Source organism: Hevea brasiliensis, chromosome 14, assembly GCF_030052815.1.
Source record: "Hevea brasiliensis isolate MT/VB/25A 57/8 chromosome 14, ASM3005281v1, whole genome shotgun sequence".
Classification (NCBI taxonomy): Eukaryota; Viridiplantae; Streptophyta; class Magnoliopsida; order Malpighiales; family Euphorbiaceae; genus Hevea; species Hevea brasiliensis.
The window spans coordinates 9,214,968-9,242,397 of record NC_079506.1 but is presented as its reverse complement, the minus strand read 5'-3'; the positions used below and the strand labels follow the sequence as shown (position 1 = coordinate 9,242,397).

The window sequence follows — 27,430 nt, the reverse complement described above, 5'->3', positions numbered from 1 at the left end:
GTTCACTAGCAATAATCAACATAACTTCTAATCCAAACTTTTTGGCATTTTGCAGCTGAAAAGGTGATGATTCGTTGATTCGTTGGACTTCGTCTGGTAGAAAAGGTGAAAATTATAATTAAATATTTCTTTAGTTTTGAATATGATCACATTGTTTTTTTTTTTTTTTTTTTAAAATAACATTGGACAGTTTTTGTTTTTGTCAAATAAAACGACCCCACAAGTGCTTCTAAGATTCAATGCATTGTCGTGTTAGAACCTCTTAATGGTTCATAGATTTTATTGTCATTATTTGTTGAAGTCTGTTCTTAATGAGTCTGAGAATATGGGGCAATTTTTTAAACTAGGGTTGCATTTTACTGGTAAAATTCATTTCTTAATTTTTTTAAAATCAAAATTAGCTTTTTTTGGCGGCCAATATGAATTAATTTAATGAGTTAACTCATCAATCACAAATAAAAATTAAGTATTTACAGCAAATCTTATGGGCGCTAGACTGATGGGCCTTACACCAGGTGGTTTTTTAATTTTTTTTATTCGGTCTTGGGCTGTTTTCTTGTTTTTACTCCCATTATGAACTTGTGAGCCTGGTTTCCCTATCAGTCTGATTTTCGGCCGATCTTCATAGACTTCTCTCTCTGCCCAGAATAAACGACTCTGCAGGCAACCAGGTCCAGAGCTATCTAATAGAAGATCCAATGAATAATTGATTTGCCCACCATGGGCTAAAACTAAAATGAATAATATTTTCTCTATTGCATTAAAAATGGGGTTCTTCCCTTTCATCATGTTCAGCGTCCTTCGCTGCAAATTAACTGGGAAGTATAGCCTGCCCTAGTCCCAGAATTATTGGCTCATTGAAGGGTTGACAAGAGTTAAAATGGGATGGCCTGTGAAGAACACTTCAATAATAGTAGCTCAGCAATTTCAATACGCTTACTCAACCCCCTGGACAAAAGGGCGGTTCCATAAATCAACAGCAAGAACCAGAAGCAGCATTACAAGTTCTTTTCCTCCCAGCGAAACAAGCATGCAATCACTTTCCTCATCATTTATCAAAATATAAAGGAAGACGTGAATTTCATTTAACAGATTTTACAAGAAACTTCATTTCCTTTGAATAATGTCATTACAAATTATGCATATCCAACAGGCCCTAAAGATCGTTCCCTACATTTGACTCCACAAAGTGGACAGTCCAAAATGGATAAGAAGTGGAGCACATGAATTTCCTGAATAATAATCACTTGAACATACAGGAGGGCCCAAAATAAGGAACCTCTTTCAAGTTACCACCTCCGGTAAAGTCATCTTGCATGAAAACATGATTTTCAGCAATTGACTACCAGGTGCACATGAAGATGCTAAATTATCAAATGAAAAGGGCAAGAAATAGCAGAAAAAATAAATAGTGCAAATCAGGTAGAGGGATGGGATGAATGAAGACAAGAGGAACTCAGCTTTGCCCCACTCAGGGAGAAAATAATGATGGTTTATGTGGCAGCCCAACTGAGGCAAAACAGTGGCACAACAAATCTCTGGTTAATTCATTTGTCTAAGTGCGAAGTGGACCCGTCACAGGATCACGGCCAGAATTGGCATCCTTGTGTTTCAGGGAAAGATTTGTAAATTGGGATTCAAGATCCCTGCTGTTAGTTCGGCGATGGCTGGAAGATGGAGGTTTTTGTGCCTGTGGTTGCTGCTGATGTTGCTGTTGCTGTTGCTGCTGATACAAGGCTCGTAGCCTTCCAATCTCCCTCTCCAAAACTTCATGCTCCACTGAAAACATCCTCCAAAAGTTTAGCATCCATGACATAATCCAAAAATCAAAAAGAGAAATTACATCGAGGACCTGTTCCTTATGCAGGCCAAGTCCAATTAGGCCTAAATTTTTAGACTCAGCGCTAGGCTGGCCCAGCCAATGCAACAAACATATAAAATATTAATATATTTTATTATCAGGTAATTCAGGTTGGGTCTAATATGCACAAATCTCAAGCCCAATCTACCTTAGATGCAGGCCTTGTTTGTGCCGGGCCTGGATTCAAGACCTCTAACCTGAGCCAGGCTTTTTTTCAAGCTGGGCTAGAAAGGTTCCTAAGCCTTTGAACTGATACAAGGATGAGGCAGATATGATGAGATGTCCTCCTGACTAAATTGGCCTTTTTCTAATACCTTTACACAATATATATACCTAAAATTTTACACACAACATGGTGACCATCAACAAGTGGAATAAGATAACGCTACATGATTCTAAACCCAAAAGTCCTTCCTACCCACCCACTCTCCACCTCATCCCCTCCCAAAAAAAAAAAAAAAAAAAAACAACCTACACACACCCCTTTCAAACAACAGATAAGGATATGCATTTCAGTTTGTCTCTTTTTATGACAGTATGGTAACCAAACCCCTTGCTATAGCCTATAGCACATGAAGCATCATCATCACCACGGAAAACAAAAACACAAATCACAATCCGACTAAAGACTCAATCTTCATGTTTCAGATAAAGAACCACAGTAACCACAACTGTTCACCTTAAAATAACTATGACACTTCAAATCAGGAAAATCTATAACAATTAAAAAAAAAAAAAAGTCAAATCCCATCCTCCCCCCTCCCCCCCACTCTCTTTTCTTTGATACCCATACCAAAGTCCATGTAAAATCAAAAGCAACTAATTAATTACAAGCAGTCAATATTTTATTCAGTATTTCATAAGTTTACTAAATTACTTGCAGCAAAGAATAACCATAATATGAGTTTCTTCCAGTAGTTCCAATCAACAAAAGGATAGTACATGTTGCACCGTAATGTTCTCTGTCTATCCCAGCCCATCATCGTTGTTCTTCTTCTGTGTCTTCCAAAGAGTCCAGAACATAATGTCTACTTATGTATGCTCATGCAAAAATACATGTAAAACACGCACACATGAAAATTTAAAAAGCATCAATGAGCTCAAGCAATCAGAGGCAAAATACAAGTGGCTTTGCTTTTCAATCTGAACAAGCAATGGAACTTTGCCCCTTAATAAGACAAACAAAGCAAAAAAAATAGTAGTCAAACCAGGCCTGGTTTACTCTTCTATTAAATATCTTGCAAGCTAAATAATTCAAGGCTCAACTCAGCTGCATAGAAGCTGGGCAACATTATTTCATAACAACTTTCCTGGTAATTAAGATATGAATTTTTAAACTTAGACCTAACCTCAACTGTATCCTACCCCTGACTATCTGTATTAAAGCCAAAAAATGACATTATCATCTGGCCAATACCAAAGGAAAAACTGTAACTAATCACAGTAGTAAGAAGCAAATTTTTAATGAATACTAACAAGCCAAGAGGATCAGAAAACAGAATTTTGAATATTTCAGTCACATAGAGAAAATCTCCTATTACAGGCCAGCTAAATCAGTTGGTTAAAGTTCAAAGTCACCATGTTGCCTTTTGTTGTTCCAATCTTTAATGCCAAAGAAAATGAATGTAATTGAACTTCTACCATATCAATCATCTAGCATTCTCAAACTGCTTCTATTTCTATGTATCAAGTCATTGTATATACTGGATGAAGCATTGCTGCTTAACATTTTCTCTTCAAATGACATGAATAACAAGGCATGTACTGTGTAGGCGCACAAAGTAAAACATCTATAGTTTCAAAATCTTCCCACTTCCTTTGTCATTGTACTGCAGTCATGTGGCAGGTGTATTTGGCGGATGAAAGGTGGACATGCAGTGCCAAAAAAAAAAAAAAACTATTCCTAGCCAGATTTTGTTAAAAAAAAATTTCTAGGGGTATTTAGGGTAATCTGGGTCAGAAAATGAAAGTCTTTTGGCATTTTGTATGAGATAGTTGATCAACTAAATCAGCTAAAAACATACCGCAAATTCTACTCAAATGAGCTGCCAATAATGAAAATACTATTTGAATGAAACACATTTGAGTTACCAAGTAAAAGATGGAACGGTAAAGATAATATTTCAACATTAGAACTCAAGAAATCAGGAACTAAAACTTACAGTATTTGATAAGCTGTTCCTGGGATAAACTTTCTAAACGTTGCTTAAGGGCTTTATTCTCCATGCTTAGAATAAGATTTTGCTGGTTGAGAAATTCAACCTCAGCTGAAACTTCAGATCCTTCTGCCTGCGGAGCACAAAATGTAAACTTAGACGGTTTTAAGCAATGCATATTACATACTTTATCAAATTAACTCTAAAACTACAAAATGTTTAGCTTTTGTAGATCATAAACACTTGCCTGTAAAGCTTGTACATTCCTTTCTAGCTCAGCTATGTACTGAAGTTTCCGAACTCGGGAACGTTGAGCAAATTGCCTACATTGGATAACAATTTTAGTATCCATATATCACCAGTAAATTTATTCCAGAGTGTACAGAAATGCTTTCGGCAATGCATATTTGTGTAAATAAAGTTTCTAAAAGTAACTACCACACGTGTAAAGCCAAGATACTCAAAAAAGAAAAAACAAAACAAAATGAGGTTATAGCACAAGCCTAAAACGTGAGTTAGACATATATACTTGAGATGAAAAATAACAGAAATGATTATTTAGGATAGGAGTTGGTATTCTTTCTCTTGCATGCATCAGTTGGTCCCCCTTATACGACCAAAGGTTTATGTGAGATAAGCTCTAGACAGAACTTTGAATTCTTAAAACAATGCTTATCACATTGGTTAAAACTGAAACATAACTCTACAACGACAGTGCATCAAACATCCTTAGACAATAAACATGAGAAGAAATCAATGGCAGCAATCATGCAGCTTAATCTACTCAGTATATAAAAGTGATGTACCAAGATAGGAACAAGTTAGCGGAAATTACAGAAAAATAATTCTATAAAGGACATACTGTTTAGCACGTTTTGTATCAGTCTCTGATGTTGAAGACTTGGCATGAGAATTATCCTTTCTTTCAGATGAATTTTTTGAATCATGTAGACCAGATTCAGCTGAATCTTGCTTTTCATGCACTGACGTTGGAACACCATCTGCTTCCTGTGGATTCTCCCTTGCAGAAGAAAGCCCACTTATACGTGTTGCAACATTCAAAGATGAATCCCAAGCTCTATTTTTCTGTTTTGTCATGCTTACATCAGCATATAGAGAGGCTTGCCGGGCATCTTTGAGAAAATCAAAGTCTTGAGATCCCCAAGAAGGTACCATCATCATGTTTTTGTATCTGTACTCATCCTGTGCTGCATAGTCTATGTTAGAAGTATTAGTTACATCTATATATGCAAAGGAATCACTGGATGAACGCCGATGACCTCCTCTACGAACAGGTGTCTCTGGCTCATTAAGGAGATCATCAAGCCAAGAAGGCTGCTCCTCCATGAGAAGTGTCTCCGAAGATGTTCGTTGGTGATGACTGTTTCCATCTCTAGGTCTTTGAACAGCTTTTGATCCAATTACACCACTGGGCACATAATCAACATATGATGGGATGACACTAGGAAATGGAATTTTTGGAGGAAGTAATGCGTGCTTTCCAGAGTACATAAAATTTTTGACATTTGATGACCCCTTGGAATTTGCCATAGCCAAAACAGAACCAGTCCCTGTCAAACAGAATTATAAAAAAATGACAAAAGAAAAGAGTGTCATTGACAAAATGAGGCAATCTTAAGGATGAAATTACTATATTCATTATTATATTTTCTTATCAAAACAGTATAGGGACCTCAATAAGAGCACTTCACAAAAAGGATCTACAATCAACTCAACTCAACTCAACTAGGTCTTTATCCCAAAAATTTGGGGTCGGCTATATGGATTCGCATTCTCCACCCTAAATGATTTTGGGTTAAATCCTCAAAAATATGTAATTTTTCTAGGTCATGTTGCACTACTCTCCTCCAAGTCAATTTAGGTCTATCCCTTTTTTTCTTTCTATTCTCTAACCTAATGTGCTCTACTTGTTTAACTGGAGCCTCCGTATGTCTACGCTTCACATAACCAAACCACCTCAATTTTCCTTCTCTCAACTTTTCCTCAATTGGCACCACTCCTACCTTTTCTCTAATATTCTCATTACGGACTTTATCTAATCTAGTATGGCCACTCATCCACCTTAACAACTCTTAAAAAGGATCTACAGTCAACAATTATTAAAAATAAAAATAATAAAAATTCCAACAATAATGTTTACAAGTTGCACAATTACTATCTGAAAATTTGTTTCCACCACAATGTCAGCAATCCGCTACTGGTGTACAAGCGCTTCACACATGGAAAGAAGAAAGAATTACAGCTGGCTCAGTCACTTGATGATGCAGCAGATGTGGAGCAAGTTAACAATCATGCAATGGAGCAGTGGAGTTATACCATAGTGGATTTGTTCCGTTATTAGAAGCTGTAAATATTTCAGTTTCATTTTATTTTCCTCAATTGTAGGAAGGTGTACCTCCATATCTTTATTTTCAGTTGTTCAGTTCCTGTTATGTGGGGAGTGGTTATCCTCCCATTTGCCTTATAACTTTCAGCAGTACGTTAATAAAAGAGAAGAGAAAAATATTTCCAAAAAAGTGTTGAGTACTTTAAAACTCAGAGATCTTCAGGTTCTCTCTAATGAGCCTGTTCAATTACAATCATAGTTCGCAAAAAGAAAATTTCCTTCAAGCCTTTAGATCTTTCATCCGAAGCTTCCACTCAGCGTCCCATGACCAAATCCATCTTGACGGACAGTACCAATCTGGTATCAAATCCTAAAGTTATGGGTGAATCAATCCAACAACAGCTTGACAGAATCTTGCATCTCTTCCTTGAAGAGCAGGCTGCAAATCGAGCTCATCAAGAAGAATTGAACTCGAAATTGGAGGCCCTTGCACGTGATGTTACCAAGGTTAGTGCTAAGCACAATTTGGAAGGGAGCAGTCATTCACATCACTCTAACAACAAGGGAAATGGAGGGGCAGTAGGTTCAGATAATTCAGGAAGCAGTTCCACCGTTCCAAAATTTACGAAATTAGATTTTCCTAGTTTCAATGGACTCGATGATCCCTTCGGCTAGCTTAACAGGTGCGACCACTTCTTTAGACACCAGCAAACGCTAGAAGAAGATAAGGTTAGTCTGGCTTCCTTTCATTTGGAGGGCATTGCTCAGCTTTGGTTCATCCAGTTGCTTAATGATCATCCAGACCCGACATGGGAAGAATTCAAAAATCAGTGTCACTTACGTTTTGGCCCACCAATTCGAAGCAATAAGTTGGAAGAATTAGCAAAATTGAAGCAAACGAGATCTGCAGCAGAATACCAAACGCAATTTAAGGCTCTCGCGTCTAAAGTAGGATCCTTAACTCGATCACAAAAAATCCAGTTGTACTTAAGTGGGCTATAAGGTTACATCTCAGTGGAGGTAGAGCTTCATCAAACATCAGATTTGGCTACAACAGTGAGTATGTCTTGCTTGTATGAGCATAAACGCACTTCACCAAAACCATCAATCAGCCTGGACAATAAACACGCCACTCCACTTTCAACATCATCTACTATTTCACCCACCACTCGTTCAATTAAATGTTGGATAAGAGCAGAGATGAAAGAAAGAAGGCAGAAGGGGTTGTGTTTCAATTGTGATGAACCCTTTGTGAGAGGACACCAATGTAAGAAACTCTTTTGGCTTGAAATTAAATGATAAGGAGCCTGAGTCAGACCTTGCGAATGATCAACCAGTTGAAGAATTGCCACCCGAAATTTCTCTTAATGCCATATCGGGAATTCATTCTCCTCAGGCTATGAAGTTAGAAGGGAACTGGAATGGTGAGACTGTATTTATTCTGATTGATTCCGGTAGCACTCACAGTTTCATTGATTCTCATCTGGCAGCCAAACTTCCTGTTCAAATTGATAAGAAGGTTGGTCTCCGTGTTATGGTAGCTAATTGCGAGACTTTAAGCAGTCCAGGAACATGTCGTAATGTTTCTCTTCGCCTAGGTTCCTTTGTTTTCTCAACTGACTTATTTATCTTGCCTCTTAGTGGTTTTGATGTTGTATTAAGAGTCAATTGGCTCAAAACTTTAGGCCCCATCCTTTGGGACTTCTCCCACATGAAGATGACGTTCTTTAAAAAGGGAATTCAAGTTCAATTGAACGGCATCTAATCTCCTTCTTCCCCAAAAATTCACGCTACCCTTCCCATTCCAGACCATACAGAGCAATTAAAAAGATTATTGGATGAATATTCAGGTCTATTTTTGGAACCTAGCGAACTCCCATACAGCAGGCCATGTGACCATCACATTACGTTGGAGCCTGAAACCATACCAGTAGTGATTCGCCCCTACAGGTATCCTCATGGACAAAAAGCGAAAATTGAGAAACAATGTGCTGCCATGTTACAACGGGGGATTATTCAACTGAGCAGATCGCCTTTTTCTTCGCCTGTAATTCTTATTCCAAAGGTAGACGAAAACTGGAGATTGTGTGTGGATTATCGTGAGTTGAATTCCAAGACTGTCAAAGATAAATTCCCAATACCTGTGATTGATGAATTATTAGAGGTAGAGGAATCGGGAGGAGCGAGATTTTTTACTGAGTTGGATTTGAGAGCTGGGTACTATCAAGTTCATATGTTTGCTTCTGATGTTGCAAAAACAGCCTTCCGCACTCACCATGGGCATTTTGAAATTTTGGTGATGCCATTCGGACTCACCAATGCTCCCTCTACCTTTCAAGCCTTGATGAACGAGGTATTTGGGCCATTTTTACGGAAGTTTATCTTAGTGTTTTTTGATGACATACTAATTTTCAGTCGCACCTGGGCTGAACACATGCAACATTTATGAACAGTGTTTCAACTTTTAACCAGCCACAAGCTATTTCTCAAGCGTTCTAAATGTTCATTTGCCCAAACACAAATTGCTTATTTGGACATGTGATTACTCATGAAGGAGTTCAAGATGATCAATCAAAAATCTCCGCAGTGTTGGATTGGCCTTCACCTTCCACCATACGTGGGTTGAGGGGATTCTTGGGTCTTATAGGCTATTATCGAAAATTTGTGCAGCATTATGGAGTGATTGCTGCACCCTTGACAGCAATGTTACGGAAAATTTCATTTGAATGGACTAATCAGTCTCGGCAAGCATTTGAGAGGCTGAAACATGCCATGACCACCACACCTGTGCTTGCGTTGCCCGATTTTGACAAACCTTTTATTGTTGAATGTGACGCGTATGATGCAGGAATCGGGGCTGTTCTTCTTCAAAAAAAATAAACCAATAGTCTATTTTAGCAAAGTCATGGCAGCCCGTCACCGTAAACTCCCTGCTTATGAGAAGGAATTGATTGGCTTGGTAAAGGCTGTTCAACATTGAAAGTCAAATTTATGGGGCAACAAATTCATCATTCGGACAAACCACTACAGTCTGAAATTTTTGTTGGAGCAAAAGGTACTTTCCTCTTCTTAACAACACTGGTTTAGTAAACTAATGGGCTTTTCCTTTGCGGTGGAATACAAGGTGGGAAGGCACAACACCGTGGTTAACTATTTATCTCGACGGGATGAGGATATACCTGCTCTAATGGCTATCTCGATGCCTCGACTAAGCTTGTTTGATGAAGTTCGAACTAAACAACAATAGTACTCAGATATTCAACAACTCATAATGGATGTAAATAATGGCACTGCTGCACCACAATGGAGTTTTAAGCAAGGTTTGTTTTTTTTCAAGAATCGGGTTTTTTTGCCTTCTGATTCTCCTTCTATTCAATCAATTCTCACAGCCTTGCACAACCAAGGTCATGAAAGGCCACCAAAAAACCTTGTTCCGCATCACATGAGACTTTCATTGGAAGGGTATGAACAGCATGTAAAAGATTTTGTGAAGGCATGTAGCGTTTGTCAACGGCACAAATCTGAAAACTTGCAACCAGCAGGCCTTCTTCAACCTCTATCGATTCCAAAGCAATTTTTGGCAGATGTGTCTTTATATTTTATTGAAGGACTGCCTATATCTAAGGGGAAGAATATTTTGTTGGTTGTCTTGGACCGTTTCTCAAAGTCTGCACATTTCCTTCCTTTGTCTCATCTTTATACCGTTGTGTGTGTGGCTCGTTTATTTTTTGATTCAGTTTTCAAGTTGCATGGGTTGCTAGAGACTATGGTGAGTGATCGTGAAGCTACATTCAGAAGTACTTTCTGGACTGAATTGTTCCATTTGTGTGGTACTAAATGATGTTTCAGTTCAGCCTATCACCCTCAATCAAATGGACAAACGGAGGTAGTAAACAAAATAATTGGAATGTATTTAAGGAGTTTTACGAGTGCTTAGCCAACACAATGGATGAATTGGATTGCTTGGGCAAAATATTGTTACAATCTATGAAGCACGGAAACGGCACTGAAAATCACGTTTCCCAGCGTCGGAAACGTTTCCAACGAGAAAACGACCTGACACGGCTGAAAAACGTTTCCGGGCCGTTTCCGAAAATATTGGAAATCGGAAACGCGTTTCTTTAAAGAAAATTTTAAAAAAAAAAAAAAAAAAAAGGAAAAATGGGTAGATTAAAATCGATCACTTCACAACATTCACCAACAGAAAAGGAAGAAGAAGAAAAAGAAAAAGAAAGAGAAAGAGAAAGGGAGTACCTTCAACGGCAGTCGGCAGCATCGCAGTTCACAGCGCAGCCGCAGGTAAGGATCGCAACACCTTTCTCTTCTTTTCTCTCTGATCTACCATATTCACTCTTTGATATGCTCTCTCCATCCTTATCAACAAAAGAAGAAGAAGAAGAAGAAGAAGAAGCAGCAGCAGCCGAAGGGAGAACGATAGTCGACAGGTAAGTGGCCTTTCCTATTTTCTTCCCGATTGTGAGTGAATGTGAATAATTAGGTTTATATTGGGATTTTATTAATTTATTATTATTTAATTTATTATTTTCCTTATTATTAATTTATTATTTTCCTTTTCTAATTTTTTTGTGAAACAATTTTATTTAGCAACTTTTATTAATTAATTACAATTTTATTCCATTAATTAATAATAAATTTATCATATTTAATATCAATTTTTTTTCTCTAAATGTATATTCCATAATTAAAATTTTCTCAAACTAAATTTGAGGAGTTATCATAAATATTTTTTTTTTAAAAAAAAGAAAGATAAAAAAAAAATTTTCCCAAATTAACTAAAAATTTTCAAGATTTGCCATATTTTTACAATTAACATTTTGAAGGAAATTAAGGACAAATGTAAATATATTTTTAAAGTTATTTTTAAAATTATAAAATTTCAAGTTTAAATTCTAATTAATGATAAATAAAAAAAATTCAAACATTCAAAATTTGTATTTTATATTAATATATTTTTTATTTTTGTAATAATTTATATATAATGTGTTTAATATAATTTGTTTTAATGTATCGTTATATTATATATTAAAATTTTTCATAATAATTTTTATAGTCAATTTATTCAATTCTATTATTTAATTCTTTAATCTTTTAATATATAATTTGCATTGTGCTTTAATCCTTAGTATATAATTTGTTTAAATAATTTGTAAATTGTATAAAATTGCATTTTCTTTGTGTCATTTTGATAGGACAATATTTGAATGGATTCTTCGAACTCAAATTCTACCCAAGCAAATAGCACTAGTGCCACTTCTTCAAAAAGTAGGGAGAAAGAATTTAATCCTTTGTAGAGATATGTAACTAAACTTGAGAAAACTGGAGAAGGAGGGGGTAATTGTAAATGGACATGCAATTTTTGTGGACAAGAAAAGCTCAGAACTTATACTAGAGTGAGGGCTCATTTATTGAAAATCACTGGAAAAGGGATTGGTGTGTGTAAAAAAGTGATGAATGATAGTATTTCTGAAATGAGGAAACAGGAGGATAAGGCAACAAACAAAATTACCAATTCACAATCTAGGCGAGTTTCTTTGCCTATTAGTATAACTTCTATTCCTTCATTGAATATAACTAAACCAAGTATTTTAGCAGCTTTGAAGAAAAGAAGAGTTAATGATTCTCCTCTTGGTAAAGCTTTTGACTTGCAAACTAGAGCTCAATTAGATGCAGTGATTGCTAGAATGTTCTACACTGGGGGTCTACCTTTTAATTTTGCTAGAAATCCTTATTATGTGAGTTCTTATTCTTTTGCTGCTAATCATGTTTTGGGTGGTTATATGCCGCCTGGTTATAACAAATTGAGAACCACATTACTTCAGCAAGAAAAAGCAAATGTAGAGAGGTTGCTTGAACCAATTAAAAGCACTTGGTTAGAAAAGGGTATTAGTATTGTGAGTGATGGATGGAGTGATCCCCAGAGGAGGCCTTTAATTAATTTTATGGTTGTTTCTGAGTCTGGCCCCATGTTTATCAAATCTATAGATTGTTCTGGTGAAGTGAAAGATAAGCAATTTATTGCTAATTTGCTAAAAGAAGTAATTGATGAGGTGGGTCATCAAAAAGTAGTACAAGTCATTACTGATAACGCTTCAAATTGTAAAGGTGCTGGAGAAATCATTGAGGGAATGTTTCCACATATTTATTGGACTCCTTGTGTCGTGCACACTCTTAATCTTGCTTTGAAGAATATATGTGCAGCAAAAAATTTGGAAACTAATCAAGAAATTCATGACGTGTGTCACTGGATCACTGAAATCCATGGGAATGCTTTGCAAATCAAGAATTTTATAATGAATCATTCCATGAGGCTTGCAATTTATAATCGGTTTAGCCCTTTGAAATTGCTTTCAGTTGTTGACACTCGTTTTGCTTCTATTGTTGTGATGCTTAAAAGATTGAAACTTATTAAGCGTGCTTTAGAAGCAATGGTTATGAGTGATCAATGGGCACAATACCAAGAAGATGACCAAGGCAAAGCTAAATTTGTTTGTGATAAAATGGTAGATAAGGATTGGTGGGAAAAGGTTGATTACATCATTGCTTTTACTGGGCCCATTTATGACATGATCAGAGTTTGTGACACAGACAAACCATGCCTTCATTTGATTTATGAGTTGTAGGATTCTATGATTGAAAAGGTGAAGCAAGTTATTTTTTATCACAAAGGAAAGCAAGCAGATGGGTTTTCTCCTTTTTATTAGGTGGTTCATCGAATTCTTGTTGATCGTTGGGCAAAGAGCAACACTCCCCTTCATTGTTTAGCCCATTCATTAAATCCAAGGTAAATTTCTAACTTACATACCCATCTTCTTGTTATAATTTTTTTTTATTATTATTATTTTCTGAATTTATTTTCTTATTTTTGAAGAGTTTATAGTGAAAAATGGCTTCAAGAGGGAGAAGGTAGAGTGCCTCCTCATATGGATGGAGAAGTATCAACTGAAAGAATTAAATGCTTTAGGAGGATTTTTTCTAATGAAGATGAGCGAATTAGAGCAAATGATGAATTTGCAAATTTTTCTTTGAAAAGTGGACCTTTTGCTGATCCTGATTCTATTGGAAATATGTATATTACAGATCATAGGAAATGGTGGGCATGTTTTGGTTCTAATGCACCTTTACTTCAAAGGTTGGCTTTTAAAGTGCTTGGACAACCTACTTTCTCCTCTTGTTGTGAAAGAAATTGGAGTATTTATTCCTTCATTCATTCATGTAGAAGGAATAAATTAACTCCAAAACGTGCAGAGGACTTGGTTTTTATCTATAATAATCTTCGTCTTCTGTCGAGAAACTCCTCCCAATATTATGATGAGAAGACAAAATTGTGGAATGTTGGTGGTGATCAATTTGGGAGTATGGAAGATGTGGGAGTTCTTGAATTTGCCAACCTTTCATTGGATGAACCAGAGTTAGAGCCTGTTTTGTTTGATGAAAATGCAACTACAAGCATGGAGAAGGAGAAAGACAGTAAAGTTGAGGAAATGTCATAAATTTCATTATCTTTTCTTTTTTAACATTTGAATGTGTTGTAGTTAATATTTATTTCTTATAAGTATGAAACTTCTAAATATGTATTTTTATAGTTGAATTTAAATGTTGATTTGGACTTTATTTATTATTGAACATCTTTCATGATATATATATATATATATATATATATATATATATATATATATATATATATATATATATATACCCTTATATTTTTTATATTTACACGTTTACACGTTTCCCCCACGTTTCCGTTTCCTATATTTTTTAAAATGTCGTTTCTCCGTGTCCGCGTTTCCGTTTCCGTTTCCGTGCTACATAGGTTACAATACAAGTTATCACTCTTCTTTGAAAGAAACTCCATTTGAAGTGGTACATGGCAGGCCTCCTCCACAGCTGCTTTCTTATTGTCCAGGACATTTAAACCTTGATGCTGTGGATAATGCACTTCAGCTTTGGGTTCAGCTTTTGGGTTCTTTAAGGGCCAATTTATTGCGAGCTCAGCAGAAAATGAAGTCACAATACGATGCTCATCGTCGAGATGTTCAGTTCAATGAAGGGGATAAAGTTTTGCTCAAACTCCAGCCTCACCGTCAGCTGTCTGTTGCTGAACGACGTCATCAAAAGCTTTTGCCCAAATTTCATGGTCCTTACACAGTAGTCCAACTTATTGGAAAGATGGCTTACAAATTGGATTTGCCGCCTTCAACTAAAATTCATCCAATTTTCCATGTGTCCAACTTAAAAAAATTCAATGACAGACAAGGTGATATTGGTTTCGAGTTCCCTCCCTACTCTTCGGATCAGTTGCAATGCAAGCCATTGGCTATTCTAGACAACCATGTTCGAGCTGCACAAGTCGAAGTTTTAGTCCATTGGCAGCATACTTCACCAGCTGATGCATCTTGGGAGAATGCCTGTCACTTGCAAAAGGAATTTCCACTTTGTGCTTGAGGACAAGCACGTCGAAATGGGAGGGAGTAAAAATTTCAGTTTCATTTTATTTTCCTCAATTGTAGGAGGGTGTACCTCCATATCTTTATTTTCAGTTGTTTAGTTCCTGTTATGTAGGAAGTGGTTATTCTCCCATTTGCTTTATAACTTTCAGCTGTACGTTAATAAAAGAGAAGAGAAAAATATTTCCAAAAAAGGGTACTTTAAAACTCAGAGATCTTCAGGTTCTCTCTAATGAGCCTGTTCAATTACAATCATACGTCGCAATAAGAAAATTTCCTTCAAGCCTTTAGATCTTTCATCGGAAGCGTCCACTCAGCGTCCCATAACCAGATACATCTCGAGGGGCCGTACCAATTTCAATAAAATCCAAATATGAACATGAAAGAGCATGACATTTATCAACATAAATTCTAATTGTCTCATAATTTTCAAGGTAGAAATGTGAGTGATAACATGCCAAATCAATAAGTGCATAAACAAAGAACAAGCAGAAGCTATTTAAGCATATCCATTCTCTATTTGCTCATGAAACAGGACTTCAATAATTGAAGTACAATACAAGCATTACTTATTATCTATGGGACTTCTCAGTAATCCATCACTTATCTTCAGAATAAAATTAGGGGTGATTCAGTCAAGCTGTTATCTTTTGCTTCAGATCTCAAAAGCAACCCATGTGCTATCTACAAAATGTTGACCAAAACCCACTACTAATCCTCATTAATAATATTGTGTGGAAACTATGTTCAGGAAATGAATAAAATATCTGTGGTTTCTTTACAATGGCTCCATGAACTGGATTTTGTATGTGTTTGTGGCATGGAAACTAAGTGGTTTCCCAATACCCAACCACGAACATTTCTAATACTAAAACCAAATATAGTTATTCGATCTAATTGTTCACTCAAATGTTCATGACAACATCCATGAATGCATTTGTTTTCAGAATCATTCTAAATTCTCATCCAGAAATTCAATGATCATTTTCAGTCAAGGGTTGGACCCACACACAGTTCTATAAACTCCTATTAACCACATCTACCAGAAATTTGTGCATAATCTTAACAGATGGGGAAAGCGGCAAGGCTCTAATCTAACAGGAAAAAAAGAAATCAGAGAAAAAGGTAAAGCACATATATATTTTGAGGTTCTCACAAACTGAAGCTACTAACAAAATCACAGGCAAGAAAAGAAGGAAAATTCAGCTGAGTATATGCTCATATTTATTCAAGCGCATAAATAAATAAATAAAACACACGCACAACTCAAATTTGCAAGTTCTAGTATTTCCCGCATTTTCCCAGTAACCAAAGAGGGAAATAAAATTCAAATGGTTCAAAATCAGATACATAGGCAGATGCATGTATTATCCAAAAATAAAACAAGAGATTGAAAAAAATATAGAATAAAATTAGTGATTTGTATAAACAAAATATAGCAATGCACGACAAAAAGCTAACCCAAATTAGAATCTGAGCTCATTTTAACAAATTAAGAGCAGAAATGAAAACAGATTCGTTTTGAAACCAACCAAAAATATATATTTTCTTTTAGAAAAACAGACGGAAACAAAAAAAAAAAAAAAAAGCTTGTACCTTTTGTGGATTGAAGAACTAAGATCTTGAAATGCAATTAAAAAGAAGAAGAATCGAGATGAAACTTTCTGCTCTCTCTCTCTCTTTATTAGGGTTTCTGTTTTTGTTTCCTCTCAACGAAGACCTCTCTCTGTCTGTGTTTCTTTCTTTCTCTCTCTCTCTTCTCATCGAAGACCTGGGATTGAAAAAGGACTGGAACGAAAATGCAATTAAAAAAGGTACAAAAATCACATATATATTTTTGTTCTCATGATATGAAGCTTCCGGTTTTGGTTTTTTACAATTTCAACCCCTGTGAAACCCAAAATATCACATGTACCCCTCTTTTAACCATATATTATTATTATATGCCCAAAAAAAATTTTGAGCTTCACAAATTACCCTTTTCTATAGGAATTTTCAATGGGTAGTTTGGAAAAAAATTGAAAATCAAGGGGGCAATGTTGAGATACCAAAATTATCACTTCATTTTCATAGAATTTTCCTTTTTATTTGGAGAGGGAATATTGAACTCTAAAATATATTCTATTCTTTCATTATTTGGCACAAGTAGTAGCCACCATGTATATGGAAAAACATCATATTTCAAGTAATTTTTATTAAATAAATTTGAAAATTTTCTATTAAAAAATAAAATAATTTAATTGTGTAGCTTGTTCAATAAATATAAAAAAATTACATAATAAAATTAAAAAAATAAAATGTAAAAAGTGATAAAGGGATGACATTTTTTTATGTGATAAAGTAGTGGTCCAAGTGTATGCTTTTTCACTATTGGTAATTGGTCTAAGAGGGACCAATAAGGGTCTTAGCTTATGTTAGTTGTCAATGAGAATTGGATGGTTCTCACTTGTCCAACAAATAGTGATTAGAAGAGCTAAAATATCTTGGGTTTAAGTGATTTACATAATAGAAGCTAGCTGTATTCCTTGTTAAAAATTAATGGTTTAAGCACTTCAACAACCAACACCAACATCTATAGGAGATTAAAGGGTGTTTAAATTTAACATAGTGCATAAAAAAAATTAATTTATTATATCATTTTATTCTCTGTTTGAAATATAGAATTTTATAAAAAATTAAATTCAATCGATTTTTTTTAATTAAAAAAATATTTAAAAAAATAAAAATAAAATATAATTATATGAGAATTTAATTAAATTAAATTAAACTATTGTATTTGAAAAAAAAAAGTGATGGCTACCATATGAAGGGAGGGTGGGATTTCTTTTTCTTAGGGTTATTTTTAGAGGAAAAGATAGAAGGAAAATGATTGGATTATCTTAATCACAAGTTGAGGAAGGGTGAGTTAATTTCAAGTAAAGTGTCAACAAGTGGGTTAAAAAAAAAGTTGATAATTGGGTTTCAATAAAAAAAGAAAAAAAAAAAAAAGGTGGAAGAAGCCAACCAACTCCCACATATAAAGTGCATGAGGAGACAGCAAAATTCCACACATATCAAATCCAACATATATCCTTCAAGATCTCTTTGGTAGTGGGTTTTTTGTTTGCTCATTGGCTCATCAACAAAGCCTATAGGTCTAGGGGAATTTTAGGGCTCCAAATTTCCTTCTTTTTTTTTTTTTTTAATTACTCTACTTGGTTTTACAATGAAGAAAGTTGAGAAATTTAGATTATTAAACTATTGATTTTATGAATTCTAATTGGTTTTGAAAAGAAAAAGCATAGTAGAATTTTATTAAATAGAAAAGTGATAAAAGTTTGTAATAGAAAAAATATAAATTATTTTATATATCTAATTAATTAGAATTTTAAAAATTATGTTTTATAATTTAATTCATTATATATTTTATAGCAGAATCCACTATTATTTTAATAATGGATTAATTAGTAATTACAATAAGTACTTAAAAAAAACAAAAATAGATTTAGTGATTTTACATATTTTTTAATAATATATCTCAAATCAAGAAATTAAAACAAAGAAAGTATATTTGTATAATTAATTTTAACTAATTTAAAATTAATGCTTATTTAAATTGAATATCTACTTCTAAATAGTCTCATTAACATCAAAATGAAACAATAATATCTTCCACCTTTAGTTAAATAAATAATAAGATCAACAAAAGCAGTGGGAAAAGCTCATTCTTAGTTATAGTATATAAATATTGACTTGCTACAAAACTACAAATAACAACTTTATTTATAGTTAGAAACTATATGTACTTTTGGTATCAATTATTGTCACATCCTCTAGTTGATTAAGCCTATTTCCATTTTGGAAAATTTTGAAGGAAAATTATTAAGGAAAGTTGTCAAGATTTATTCCATGATGATTAATTACACTTATCAATATAAGAATTACTGTAGTTAGATCATATATTTTAATTGGAGCATTAATTATATTTACTTTATTTTTTTTAAATGATCTACTAAGATTTTTTTTTTGGTATACCTATATTAGATCTTCTGTGTATTTATATTTAATTAATTTTTTTTTACATATTTATATTTAATTATTTGGTAACAAAATATAATTCATCTATATAATAATTTTTTTAACGGGTTGATAAAATATTAATCACTCTCAAGCGCTACACATTCGAAATGAGGCTTTCTTTGACCGTCAACTAATATCTGTATAATGTCTATTTAGTGTTGTTGTTGAAATTATTATTGATAAAATTATTTTTTTAAATATATTAATTAAAAAATAATTAAAAATTAAATTTAATAAATTTTAATTAAAAAAATTAAAATAATAAAAATAATTTTTTAAAATAATTTTTTTAATAATATTTTTATTAAAAAAATAATTCCAATCTTTAAAATTCAATGCCTAACAAGCTGGTTATCAATTTAACAGATATGGATTGTAGTGGCCCGAGCTACACCCTCGCCTCTTGAGAAGAAATTACACCCTACTCTTATTATTTCATATAAAATAATTTATATAAAATGATAAAGAAATAATTTATAAATAAAAAAACAAATGAATTTTATCAAATAATAATTATTTAATAATAAATTTATAAAAAAATAATAATTACTTAATAATATAAAAAATTAATTAACTAACATTTTTTTTTTTGATAAACTAACAATTTTCTTTAGCACATAAATTATTAACTTATCATTTTATGTCAAATAGTGATATGAAAAAACGGATACAATGTATTTCATAAAACGCAGCGTTTTATTCTGTGGCAGCAGCAGTTGACTTTCAAGAGTGAAATTTGTCTCTCATATCAGTAGCAGTGTAAAATTTCATTTGGTATTTGTTGTAATTGAATCTGCATGATCAGATTGTTTTCCAGAAAAGCTAAAGCACTTGAAATTTCTGCGAAGCATTGTTGGAAATGTTTCCGGCGAAGTGGGTTCTCGGCCGAAGCAGCCCAATTCGCCCAACCGTCAAGCATGTCTCTTCCACAGTTCGATTCTTATGTTTATGGTGCCATGCTTCGAGATTGTATCCAAACCGGTGACCTCTTTGTGGGAAAGACTCTTCATTGTGAGATTATAAAGAAGGGTAATTGCCTAGACTTGTTTGCTTACAACATTCTTCTCGACTTCTATGTTAAATCGGATGCATTATCCGATGCGAGTAAAATTTTCGACGAAATGCCTGAGAGAAATACGATATCTTTTGTTACTCTTATTCAAGGTTACGCTCAGTCATTTCAATTGGTTGAGCCGTTTGAGTTGTTTTTTCGGTTACATAGAGAAGGTCATGAGCTTAACCCTTTTGTTTTTACTACAATTTTGAAGTTGATAGTTGGTATGGAGTGGGAAAAGTTGGGTTATTGCATCCACGCTTGCATTTTTAAGCTTGGTCTTGACTCTAATGCCTTTGTTGGGACTGCTCTAATTGATGCCTATTCTGTTTGTGGTCATGTTGACAGTGCAAGACAAGTTTTTGATGCCATCGCTTGCAAGGACATGGTTTCTTGGACTGGGATGGTAGCTTGCTATGCTGAGAATGATCATTTTGAAGATTCCTTGCAACTCTTCTCACAGATGAGAATGGCTGGTTTCAGACCTAATCATTTCACTTTTACTGGTGTGCTCAAAGCTTGCATTGGACTTGAGGCTTTTGATGTGGGGAAAGGTGTTCATGGTTGTGCTTTAAAAACTCGTTATGAACTTGATCTTTATGTGGGTCTTGGCTTACTTGATTTGTATACTAAGTCTGGAGGATCTCATGCTGCTCTGTCGGTATTTGAGGAGATTCCCAAAACTGATGTGATTCCTTGGAGTTTCATGATTGCACGATATGCCCAGAGCAACCAGAGCAAAGAGGCTCTGGAGCTGTTTGGCCAGATGAGGCGAGCATTTATCCCTCCTAATCAGTTTACATTTGCCAGTGTGCTGCAAGCTTGTGCAACTATGGAGAGTCTTGACTTAGGGAAACAATTACATTCCCATGTATTTAAGTCTGGTTTGGGCATTAATGTATTTGTTTCAAATGCCCTAATGGATATGTATGCTAAATGTGGAAGGGTGGAAAACTCAATGGAACTATTTATGGAATCACCAAACAGAAATGAGGTGGCTTGGAATACGATGATTGTTGCCTATGTGCAGTCAGGTGATGTAGAGAAGGCGTTAAGTTTATTTAAAAATATGCTTGCATGCCAAGTTCAGGCTACTGAAGTGACATACTCTAGTGCTCTCTGTGCTTGTGCTAGTTTAGCAGCCATGGAACCAGGAATTCAGATTCATTCCTTGTCGGTGAAAACCATCTACGACAGGGATACTGTGGTTGGTAATGCTTTAATTGATATGTATGCCAAGTGCGGAAGCATTAAAGATGCACGCTTAGTATTTGACATGCTTAATGAACGTGATGAAGTTTCGTGGAATGCTATGATCTCGGGATATTCCATGCATGGTCTAAGTGGGGAAGCTCTAAAAGTTTTTCAGATGATGCAGGAAACAGCTTGTAAACCTAACAAGTTAACATTCCTCAGTGTCCTATCTGCATGTAGCAGTGCAGGATTGTTAGATATAGGACAAACTTATTTCAAATCTATGGTACAGGACTATGGCATCGAACCATGCATGGAGCACTATACTTGTATGGTCTCGCTATTAGGAAAATCAGGCCATCTTAATAAGGCTATAAAGTTGATTGAAGAAATCCCATCTGAGCCCAGTGTTATGGTGTGGCGTGCCTTACTGGCGGCTTGTGTGATCCATAATGATGTTCAGCTTGGAAGAATATCTGCTCAACGTATTCTTGAGATTGACCCCCAAGATGAAGCAACCCATGTGCTATTGTCAAACATGTATGCCGCAGCAAGGAGCTGGGAAAATGTAGCTTCTGTTAGGAAAACTATGAAAGAGAAAGGAGTAAAGAAAGAACCAGGATTAAGTTGGATTGAAAACCAAGGCAGTGTTCACTATTTCTCTGTGGGGGATATTTCACATCCTGACATGAAGTTGATTAATGGGATGCTCGAGTGGTTGAACATGAAAACCAGGAAGGCAGGTTATGTTCCCAATCTTAATGCTGTTTTGCTTGATGTTGAAGATGATGAAAAGGAGCACCGTTTGTGGGGACACAGTGAAAGACTAGCTTTAGCTTTTGGTCTAATTAGAACACCATCTACAGGCCACATTCGCATCATTAAAAACCTCCGAATATGTGCAGACTGCCATTCAGCAATAAAGTTCATGTCAAAGATTGTGCAGCGAGAAATAATTATCAGAGATATGAATCGGTTCCATCACTTTCAGGATGGAATTTGCTCTTGTAGTGACTACTGGTGATTATCAAGGTGTTTGACTCTGTTGTACAAAGATCTTTCAGGATGGAATTTCAAGGTAAAACACATTATCTTTATTGTTCAATTATAAGAAGCAGGCCTGCAGTAGCTGCTTTCTTGATTTGCAGATCCATAAAATGAATTCAGCTAGTGCTGGGGCCTCAAGAGGATTTATCTCAAAAAGAGCGGAAAAAGAAAAGGGAAAAAAAGGAAAGAGAAGGCTGACTAGTTTCATTGCCATGAACACATCATTGTATTCTCTCAAAATTAAATTCAAAGCCAATTTGATACAAATCAGTTGCTGATATCTTTTTATATACATTCTAAATGACTTCTTTTACTGGTATATGCAAATAAGCTTAGTCCAGCGACTTTCAGGCATGAAACATACATCTGTAATTGACAATGAGTCAAGACTCATGAACCAAGCAGCTTCTTCCACCTAGCGTATCCTAAAATCAGCAGGAAAATCAAAAAACCTCCTGCTGCCATACCTCCAACAATATAGCCAAATATCCCATTTACATTATACCATACACAAGGAATGTTCATGCTAAGTGCCCCGCACATTGCAAATTCCAATGATACAGGAACCATTGCAGAGGTTAAGATCAACTGGATTTGAATGAGTTCATTTCGCTTGTTGTCGAGTTGGATGTTGACATAGTCTTCTGTGTCATTTATATATTCACGAACCTGCAATTTCCACAAAGAATTTGCAGTGAAAATCCAAATATGAACTAGACAGATAATGAGCATAACTAAATTTAGCAATCCAAGATTCTAATTCCTGACAGATTTTACAGGCACTGCATTTTGTGCTACCTTCTTTGAACATTGCTTAAACTTTCGAGCATCCTACTAGAATTTAGACAACCAAAAGTAAAATTTAAATCCATCTAAATCATTCTGATATCTTATAAAACATCTGTTCATGCTGCAGTTCTTTTTAAAGAAGGCATAAATACTCACAGACGTTATCTTGTTTCGTGTTCCTTCCAGCTGCATAAAATAAGCCTCAAGCAGCATCTCCAAATCCTCTACATGATTATCATCTGAGATGCTCCCAGCCACCACACTTGCAGCAGTTGCAATACTATTTGATGCTGTAGCTCCCAACAAAGCCTCGGATTGCTCATTCCGAATCAATTTCCTTGTCAAATATAAATTTGCCATATCTTCATTGTCATCCAATAAATGTTCAATTTCATCCCTCACCTGATATTTAAACAATACGTAATCCTCAATAAGAATAACAAAAAATAAACACAAGCAAATGCTTGCTTCACATTTAAAACCTCTTAAAGCAGATAAAATCTGTCCTTAGACTTCTATAATGCATCATATTGAAATGTATAATTGCTGGGAAGAAGCTATCCAAGGGCTATTTCTATGATTCATCAGCTTTCATCTTCTTCAAGGTGTGCCAAGAGAAGCACTAACATATTACCCAAACTAGATGAGTGCACTGGCAAAGTACAAGGACAAGAACAAGAACAAGGAGAAAAAAGAACCAAAATTAATTGAATATACCTTTTGAACACGTGCAAGCATACGAGTCAGATTGGATTTCAAACTCCGCACACGTTCAAGATTATTGGTGTTGACATTCTTTACCAGCTCATCCAATGAGGGATAAGCATCTCTCTCCAGGTCTGCTACACAGGAGTCAAATTGCATACAGAGAAGCTGTAATGCGATCTCCAGAACCTGAAACTCAAATGGAAGCTCACATTCCAAACCTTCAACAGCTTCTGGAACTGGCAACCATTTTCCACTAGTTGAAACATGCATTTCATTACTTTTCACATCTGTATGGTCAGCTCCCTGGATGTTCGTTAGGCTTTTATGAGGAAGTTGTTGCCTTAGCCGTTCAACAAATGGAAGAACTTCTTGACGGAGAGGATCCAAAATCAAGACTTCATCAGCAGTAACTATAGCCCTGATAAACTCCAACTGGATAACCATGGCCTTTTCCCTGGCTAAAAAGAGAAAGATCCACCAAAAGAGAGGCTAAATTAATTCTAGCAAGAAATTATATAATAAGACTAGCAACTTATTTCAAAACTATAACCACAGAAGTCCACATCCTCATGAAACGAAAAAAATAAAATAAAAAACTAGGAGAGCCTGCACAAAATTACCAAGAATATTGGAGGATTGAGAGAAGACAGAACTGAGAATCCTCAAATCCCTCGAGGGTATTGCCGCACGCTTAATTATGGTGCTTTTGTCACATTCCGTTATCTCTGAATTCCCAAACTTATCAAACCTCATCCACAGCTTCACAGCTCCAACCTTCTTCTTTCCTTTCCCCACCATTCCCACACTCAAACTATTAGCATTATTGTCATTCCTATCACCATCAATCAATGGTGGTGGCGGTGATAAGCCTCCTCCCAATAGTGGAAGTGGTGACGATCGTTGTTGCCTTGCCATTTTCTTCAAGTGGCGACTTTTGCTTTTACGGAAAAACAAGAGCCTCTTCCCCATTATTTCTCTCTATCTCCCTCTTAACTATATTTATTCATATATTTGTTCATGTGTGCTTAAAGGTTTTATTCTTCTAGGAAAGAGACCCTCATTACCTCCCCCCCTTCTCCTTCTTCTTCCTTAGTATTCTGCCATAAATGCCTATTCTTTCAAGGAACCATCTTCAAGCATTGCAGTATGTGGGGAAGGTAATTAACAACCGTTTGGCTCATATCTCTTTCAGTTGGTAATCACCCGTCACCATATCATATAAGCATGCACAAATGCATCATCCTGCTCATAAATCGAGTGGTGTTTTTCTTCTTTTTTTTTCCTCCACCGTAACTATAGAATATAGTAGAGATCAAGTACATCTGGGAAAAGCATATATGCCCCCAAATGAGAACTCGCATTTATCTCCTTGAATTCACTAGCCTGAGGAATGAGAGTCTACTGATATACACATTTTCTAGCTTTTCTAAAGGAGAGATTAAAAATGAGGGATGGTGAATACCTTGAAAAGCTGAAACATTTTTTATGGAAAAAGTTTATATTACAATATGCAGCCAGGCAATGACTGGAGAAGCAAGGACTCATGCACGAGTTATACCTTAGAAAAAGCCTCCCTGTGACTATAGTGGCAAGCAGATTACATAAAGGCATATATAATATAATAAATTAATAATTAAGAAAATGAATGAACTAACTAATAACAAGAAAAGAACCATTGAATCGAAAATTAAAAGGCTTACCTTAGGTAAAAATGCTTCAGGGAGACGTCTCCAATGCCTACTAGATCTGCATAACAATGAATTCAAAATGAAAAAGCAACGAATTTGGATGGTAAAAGGGAAGTGTATGTCTGAGAGAGAGAGAGAGGTGATGGTAATACTTTGTTCCACCGCTGATCCAGAGCTTCCCCCTAGTTCAGTTGAACCCAGCTTTGCTTTCCCTTTCTCCTTTTCATTTTCCCAATGCCCAAAAGAAGCTATTCCATTATTCCAGTAAGAGTGTGTTCACCATAGTCAAAATAGAGGTTTTACGGATCTGCAACCATAAATTATTACACAAGTAGTGATGATCCCAGGTTTCAATCTGCAAAAGACTGAATTTTTAACATAGCAAAGTTTTAAGGATATACTGTTCTAGTGAATAACCCATCAAATTGAATCTGTTCAACTACTCGACCCTGCTATTTTCCATGTATTCTATAATTTCAATTGCAGTAGTCTAAAACTTAATTACAAGTCTATTATCTCCTTGTGGTTTTACATATTCTGACAAACAACAAAGTTTATAAATTTGACAGGATTGCCTGTCCGGTAGCAGTTGAGAAAGAACTTGCAACCCCAAATGAGAACTCCTGAACTAAATAAGTGAATACCCATTTCTAGGTATATCTGGTGAGACATCCTCTAACTTTCTCCAACAACTGGGGGAGCAAGGATCCACGAGGGACCAGGGAGGTCTATGTTAGATAAAACCGCCTTGAAACTACACTGGGTGAATGGATAATTTAACTAAATGTCCATTATTGAAAGTCAATGAAGGGAGCAGTTGCCACACATCTGCTGTGGTGCTAAGCTGGACAAACCAGGAATTTATGCTCCATGGAACCAAAAGTAATCCTCACAGTTCCCAAAAAAATTGAAGAAACTTAAGATAGAGAGAGAAGCATTCCTCAGAGAGTTCGAGTTTGCCTTGGCTCAGAGCTTTCTCTTTCCCTGAGTTCTTCATCGTGTCTCTCTCCATCCGTATTCTATTTGTAAAGCTATGCCACATCCAATCAAATAATAACTTTCCATTTCCAGGCGAACCAAGGACTGCATGAAGTTGATCCTTCTCTCCTCCCATCTTCAGCTGCAACTTTGTGCAAAAAAATTAGAATCTGTGCGTAGTTTTAAACGGAGGTCGGGTAATGGAAACAACCTTAAACATAACGGTAACGGAGGCCTATAATATAATGGCAACGGAGGGATTAATTTTTTTACAAAATTCGTGAAATAAGTAGATATTGATAGATAAGCTGCATAATTATATAATAAATATAAATAAATTAAATTAAATTAAGTCAAATTAATTCTGAAAAATAATTTAAATTAGAAAAAAATAAACACATAAACCTATAAATTAAGCAAACTAATGCTTCATATATAAATTTAACACAAACCTAACATCTAACAAGATTTTCTTGAAAAAAATACAAAAAACAATAAATAAAACTCACCTTTTTGTAAGAAGTGGTTATAGAGAATAGAAATACTTATGATGATCTTATGTTAAAAAAGAATAAGGGAGAGATTTGTAAAAATAAGGAAAAGTTTATGTAATATTTTGAGAGAAAATGTGATAGACATAGTAGTTAGAAGGTTAAAACACACAGAGAATGAACCGAAAAAAAAAAAAAAAGGAAGAAAAAGAAAAAAAGAAAGAAGAAGAAGCATTGCATGCATGTGTTTTTCATCGATTGGATTATTGAGATAACAATCGTTACTATTACTTAACTAGATCATAACGGTGCCAGTTATATAATAATAGTAACGGCGATTATCAATACAACTCAGTATTTGCCTTTAATTAAGGGAGCAAAGAGTAACTACCCCTTGAAAAACTCATAAATAATGGCCGTTACATTAATATGAGAGTCTAAAGATTCTATGTCTTATCAGACTAGTCTCTCCCCCAGTTTATACAACCACAGATGCCTAGCCAGCCGGAGACTGCACAATTTCAAGTTTATGCCAAGGTATGGGATCAGTAAAGCTCTTATCAGCCGTGCAATGGTGCCAGCGTAGCTAG

General features: G+C 35.2%; 3 protein-coding genes across 7 annotated transcripts; 1 reads left to right on the top strand and 2 right to left on the bottom strand.

Moving 5' to 3' along the window:
- Positions 1-1,063: 1,063 nt before the first annotated feature.
- LOC110671803 (uncharacterized protein At4g06598) lies at positions 1,064-16,649 on the bottom strand. 2 transcript variants are annotated; one of them, XM_058133469.1, is made up of 5 exons: positions 16,429-16,649; positions 4,880-5,588; positions 4,261-4,340; positions 4,024-4,146; positions 1,064-1,779 (listed from the first exon to the last, which is right to left on the bottom strand). In XM_058133469.1, the coding sequence occupies exons 2-5, from the start codon at positions 5,566-5,568 to the stop codon at positions 1,556-1,558; spliced, it is 1,116 nt and encodes a 371-aa protein (XP_057989452.1). In that variant the 5' UTR covers positions 5,569-5,588; positions 16,429-16,649; the 3' UTR covers positions 1,064-1,555. The 2 variants fall into 2 exon arrangements, with proteins under 2 accessions (XP_057989452.1, XP_057989450.1); XM_058133467.1 differs by lacking the exon at positions 16,429-16,649 and adding an exon at positions 10,619-10,771.
- Positions 16,650-19,601: 2,952 nt separating this feature from the next.
- Positions 19,602-23,295, top strand: LOC110671822 (putative pentatricopeptide repeat-containing protein At5g13230, mitochondrial). The gene is made up of 2 exons (XM_021834411.2): positions 19,602-22,217; positions 23,162-23,295. The coding sequence occupies exon 1, from the start codon at positions 19,689-19,691 to the stop codon at positions 22,161-22,163; it is 2,475 nt and encodes an 824-aa protein (XP_021690103.2). The 5' UTR covers positions 19,602-19,688; the 3' UTR covers positions 22,164-22,217; positions 23,162-23,295.
- Positions 22,360-26,526, bottom strand: LOC110671805 (magnesium transporter MRS2-4-like). Of its 4 annotated transcripts, none has more exons than XM_058134877.1 (6): positions 25,524-26,526; positions 25,146-25,429; positions 24,304-25,066; positions 23,693-24,141; positions 23,132-23,377; positions 22,360-22,855 (listed from the first exon to the last, which is right to left on the bottom strand). In XM_058134877.1, the coding sequence occupies exons 3-6, from the start codon at positions 24,650-24,652 to the stop codon at positions 22,577-22,579; spliced, it is 1,323 nt and encodes a 440-aa protein (XP_057990860.1). In that variant the 5' UTR covers positions 24,653-25,066; positions 25,146-25,429; positions 25,524-26,526; the 3' UTR covers positions 22,360-22,576. The 4 variants fall into 4 exon arrangements, with proteins under 4 accessions (XP_057990860.1, XP_057990859.1, XP_021690085.2 ...); XM_058134876.1 differs by having other exon boundaries at positions 24,304-25,263; positions 25,384-25,429; XM_021834393.2 differs by having other exon boundaries at positions 24,304-25,263; positions 25,384-26,526.
- Positions 26,527-27,430: the final 904 nt, after the last annotated feature.